This window comes from Triticum urartu, chromosome 1A, assembly GCF_056163025.1.
Source record: "Triticum urartu cultivar PI428250 chromosome 1A, HENAU_Tu73, whole genome shotgun sequence".
Classification (NCBI taxonomy): domain Eukaryota; kingdom Viridiplantae; phylum Streptophyta; class Magnoliopsida; order Poales; family Poaceae; genus Triticum; species Triticum urartu.
The window spans coordinates 508,292,828-508,298,476 of NC_141873.1; the positions used below are offsets into that span (position 1 = coordinate 508,292,828).

At 47.6% G+C, this 5,649-nt stretch overlaps 1 protein-coding gene across 1 annotated transcript; it reads left to right on the forward strand.

Annotated features, from left to right (window-relative positions):
• Positions 1-311: 311 nt before the first annotated feature.
• LOC125536924 (uncharacterized) lies at positions 312-4,140 on the forward strand. Its single transcript, XM_087527385.1, has 2 exons — positions 312-3,102; positions 3,180-4,140. The coding sequence occupies exon 1, from the start codon at positions 371-373 to the stop codon at positions 1,109-1,111; it is 741 nt and encodes a 246-aa protein (XP_087383511.1). The 5' UTR covers positions 312-370; the 3' UTR covers positions 1,112-3,102; positions 3,180-4,140.
• The last annotated feature ends 1,509 nt before the right edge of the window (positions 4,141-5,649 follow it).

Here is a 5,649-nt window from a genome sequence, read left to right on the forward strand (position 1 = left end):
TTAAGTGTAGCATTTGAAGGCAACATTTGACGACTTGTTTTTTTTTTTTTTGATACAGGTCAAAATGCTTACGGGTTTCCCTTAAATAAATTGCAAGTAGCATTTGGTTGTGACAATGAACAATTTTTTTTTTTTTTGACATTTGCAAAATACTACTCCTGCTATGTTAGCTTAAAAAATGTTATTATATTATGAGATGGAGGGAATACGTTTTTGGCACGCACATATGCTAACTAGAGCCAAATTGGATTTCCAGGTAAGTTTGTTCATTGTAAGGCCCATACAGAGTATGGGTCCACAAAATTGCCGGTCTGAGAGAATCCCAACAAACTCCGATCATCCCGTGACGAGCATGATCCAAACGTAACCGATGGCCGATTCTAACGCGCACCCGCCGCCGGCGGTGGATCAGCGAGTCCAGCGGCTGGCTACCCGCGCTTCCATCGCACTCGCCGCTGCGGCTACACTCTTCCTCCTGTACCTCGTCCGGCACGCCTCCACCCCCTGCTTCCCCGCGTCCCACACCATCCCCCTCTCTCCCTTCCCCCGCAACTCCTGCGACGCCGCCTCCCGCCGCGTCCTCCCCCCGGACCGTCGGCTCGCAAAGCTCCGCTCATCCTCTCGCTGGCGCCGCCGCTCCACTGCGCTAGCTTCCTCTGTATTCCCCCCGCTACACGGCCTCCGCCTCCTGGCCAACTCCTCCCGCGTCCTCTGCCTCGCCGCCGGAGCCGGCAACGCCGTCGACGCGCTCCACGCAGCGGGAGTAAGCGAAGTGACCGGGATCGACCTCGTGGACTTCCCGCCGCTCGTCCGTCGCGCAGACCCCCATCGCCTCCCCTTCTCCGACGGTGCCTTCGATCTCATCTTCTCTGACGACCCGGCGGGGATCTCCGGCGCGCTCTTCCCGGCTCGCATCGCCCCGGAGGCCGAGCGCGCTGTCCGCCACGGAGGCGCCATCGCCCTCGCCGTCGACCGGCAGCAGGACCCCGCCGCCGTCGCCGCGCTCTTCAGGAGGTCGCGCGTCGTGGATACCAGGGCTGTCACCTTGGATGGCTCCCAGGTCAGGTTGCTAATTTTTCAGAGTAATGGCACCACCCTGAACCCGCGATGATATTCTGAACCAGTGTTAAAGTAATTCTCCTGTTCATCATGTTGTTTCTGTTAAGATCAAACACTAGATTTTACTGAGCTATGGATTTCCGCATCAGAATATAACTGTAACTGTGTAGATCAATAGTTGAGAAAAATGGAAGATTGCTGCGGTGCCGGTTGCTCTAGCAATAATAAATTTCTAACATTCCCTGAAAGTTCGATCATTTTGCTGTGCTTGTTTTTCTAGCTATGACCATACGAATTAGGATCAACATATATCAACTCAATACAGATTTTGGGAATATATATAGGCTCATATGCACCGCTTTGCGATTTTGCAAACTTGTGCGCTTTTAATAGTAGTAGTTCTTAAAAAGATCATGGTACTATAAATATTGATTTTGATACATATATACAGAAATGTGTGAAGAAGATATGATCATTTATGTACTGTACAAAATAGAGTGCTTCTATGGTTGATGGAGTTTTTTCGTCTGCAATTTAAAGCAAATTAATGGTTGTGATTAGAGGACTACTCGGCCGGTCTTCTTTTAGAAAGGTTAGTTTGGTTAGTTACAAACATTGTTATCCAGGTCCAAAGAGGTGAAGACTAAAAACCCATGGACAACCCATGCACACACTTCATGTGTACAAGTACAACCCACAAGCACTTGTCTGAAAACTACCAGGTCTAGTGCCATAGTTGTGTACTCGTCTCCTTCGCCCGACTGCCTGGACTCTGAAGAGAAGATACCGGCTTGCCGTGCATCCTAACCCTCAGAAATCCCAAATTCCAAATTAGGCCTCCTTTGGTTTAGAGGAATTTTGTAGGATTTTCATATGATAGGATTTCTATAGAAGAAATTCCTTCAGAGCTCTTTGGTTTGTAGGAATAAAATCCTATTTCTATAGAGGAATTCTTCCTATCCTTGACATTTCATAGGAAAATAAACATTAGTCTAGACTCAATGTAAAAAATTCTATGGTGTGAATCAAAGGGCATCTCCTTTTCTATTCCTATGCATAGGATTTAAGATGCATGTCATCTCATTTCCTATGACTTTTCTATTCCTATGATTTTCCAATCTTATGAACCAAAAGAGGCCATAGGCCTCCTTTGGTTTGTAGGATTTTTGTAGGAATTCTATAGGATAGGATTTGCAAAGGAAAAATTCCTTTGAAGCCCTTTGGTTTGTAGGAATGGATTCCTATTCCTATGTAGGATAGGAATCAATCCTTCACGTTTTGGAGGAAAAAAACATTAGCCTAGACTCAATGGAAAAAATCCTATCCTATGCACCAAATGACATCTCTTTCTCTATAGGAATTGATATGCATGTCATCTCACTTCCTATGATTTTCCTATTCCTATAAAATTCCTATCATATGAACCAAAGAAGGCCTTAAATTATTGTCCTTGACCTCCAATTTGATCATCATCCCCACCCGGACCTCACTGGCACCCAAATCCTAAACCTTGGTCATCTGCCCAACTGAGTCCTAATTATTATACCATCCCAATGTTCAATGTACTATCTCTACTCCTAAAGGTGGACTTGGTAGCTTCGCCTTTACGGTTTTTTTGCCTCACCTCCCACCATCATCTATTTTCGTGTGTTCTTTTTTCCTCATCTCCATCCAACGCTCCACGCTGGTTTTTTACTCTCCCACCAACGCCTAGAACACCTACGCACACATCTCTCTCACTCGCCTCTCCCCCATCTCGCCTCTCCTTCTTGAGCCATCGTTGCTGCCGTCCAGTACGGATCACTTCCTCTACTGATTGGCGCCGCCACAGCACAACCGGATCCCATCTGCCTCTCCTTTCCAACATCCACCGGCATCATTGCTCCGCCCCCGCGCGCAGCCGCCCGGCTAACCTAACCGCGTCTATCTTCGATGATGACCCCGACGCCGGCGCCTCCGTGTTACTCTCCCCGTTTGGCTCCCAAAATCCCTCTGCCTCGCCGTCACGGATGTCGATGATGACGCCTCCCTGAACCTCGACAGGTAATGTCACATCATCTCAGTTTCTTGAGAATTGACATGGTCAGTCATGTACTAAAAGTGTGATGCTCTTTCTGTAGTTAGCCCTTTAAATAGCAAGTGGGGGGTGTGTGTTGCATCTGATGTGCACGAGCTCAACCTGGCGAGCTCCTAGGAGAAGAAAAACGGAGCCGCAACAGCCCTGGCGAGCTCGAGACGACGAAGGTGCCACAGGTGGTGTGGGAGAGGAGATGGTCTCCATCCGAGGTCCGAGGACCAGCCATGACGTCGAGCTGCTGCAGCGTGGAGTCAGGAGTGTGTTCGCACCCCGGCGTGTCCCAGTATGTGCTTTGGAAGACACGCGTCAATCTCAACAGACCCTTATGCGTCCACATTATTTTGCTTCAGAAACAGATAGCAGCTCTCTGATGTAGTAAGGAGAAACCAAGAATGACAGAGCATCCTCGTGTCAAACTCAACACACCCTGGCACTTCTCCATTGTTTGATTCAGAAACAGGCAGAAACAACTGCTATCTCTGAATTTATTTGTTTCCACTATCTCTGAATTTATTTAAGGTTGTTTCTCTTATCTCTGTTTTGATGTACATGCATCTTCCCGTCCTATCTTCCATACATATATGTGCTACAACCATGCCTTTTTTGTCCTGTAAATGTGCTACAGATATGTGCAGCAAAGTAGTCTTCATGTGCGAGGAAGCAAAGAAGATATGATGCTATGCAATCATGCTCCTGTTAGTTGGAAGTCCAATCTCGGCTCGATTACCGCTCTTTAAGCAAAATTATTTCTAACAGATCTTATCCTAGACGATTCTTGCTTAAACGATTTTAGAAGCACAACTACCAGCATGTGCACTTAATAAAATGCAAGTCCGAATGCAGATGCTGAAAATAGTTTGGGAATTATACATATTCAATCTCCCAGTTTGTGATTTTCTTTGTGTTTATGTTGTACAAAAATGTACGAACGAGTGGCATGTGTCATCTATAGCATGTCCCCTTTGTCTGAATGTTCAACTAGAAGAGTTTCATCTCATTTGGCAATGAGCACTGCAATAATACATGCAACTCTTCACAGCTACTAACGTGAAGTTGCACTCAGGTTCTAGCATGGACTAAAGAGTTATTGTGTTGGTATGTATCACTTTAATTTTTACAGTCTATAGGTTTATTTATATGGCCAGTGTTGAAGATATAACCACTGAGGGTAAACCGCCCAGGAGGGGCCGGTTCACCTTCAGTTATACTGAAGCCCAAGGAAACCCAGAAGATGGCGCTTTACGGATGAAGCTTAGAGGCCCAGAGCCCACCGGCGGTTTAGGGCCCATGATAGTAAACTGCCATGATTGTATAAACTTGCATTGTAAGATAAGAAAGAAGAGACTGAGGCGGACACTTGTATGAGCCAGCCTCGTGACTCCGTAGACCGGCCGGGATCCTCCTGCATATATAAAGGGGTGACCCGATGGCGGTTCAGAGACAGGAAACAACAACTTGAAGCCAGACAAAGCGGATTCGCTCCCTAGTCTTCGAAACCCCAACAATACCAATCACAACTAGACGTAGGCTTTTACCTTCATCGAAGGGGCCGAACTAGTATAAACTCTCGTGTCCCTTTGTCCGGTTTAACCCCTTCAAGCTAACCCGTAGTGATGGCTCCACGACTAAGTCCTTCCACGAGGACATCTGCCGTGACAATTCCACCACAGTTGGCGCCCACCGTGGGGCTATCGCACGATGGTTTCGAGTTCTTGAAGGGCAATTTCGATGGACTGAAGGGATACGCTGTGGGCCGGATGACGAAGAGTCGCCGCGGCAAGCTCTACATCGACAACGCAGGATGGGGTCCCGAGGCTGATTCAATTGAATACGGGTACCGGGTCCCCTTTGGTGGGATTCACGTCTTCATCGGCAAGATCGGGCCAGTTCACCAAATGGGTTGAAGCGGAGCCTGTCAGTAAATGTGATGCAGCTACGGCGGTTCAATTTCTCAAAAAGATTATTTTCCGTTTCGTCTTTCCACATAGCATCATCATAGATAATGGTACGAACCTTTCTAAAGGTGAGATGGAGGAGTTCTGCCAACGAGAGCACATCCGGCTTGATGTAGCGTCCGTGGCTCACCCCCAGTCTAATGGTCAAGCTGAGAGGGCGAATCAAGAAATCCTGAAGGGCATCAAGCCTCGGCTCATGGTCCCTTTGAAGCGGACGCTGGGTTGTTGGGTGGAGGAATTACCATCTGTGTTATGGAGCATAAATACCACCCCAAACCGATCTACGGGATATACGCCCTTTTTTCTGGTCTATGGGGCTGAGGCTGTCCTTCCAAGTGATATTCGTCATGACTCGCCCCGGGTCGCGAATTATGTTGAAGCGGACAACGAGCAAGCACGCCAAGAGGCGCCAGACCTGTTAGATGAGAAGCGAGACATGGCTTTGGCTCGGTCGGCGATTTATCAACAAGACCTACGGCGTTATCACAGCCGCCGGGTTAAGACAAGAACCTTTCAAGAAGGTGATTTGGTACTTCAGCTCATTTAAGACCAGACTGA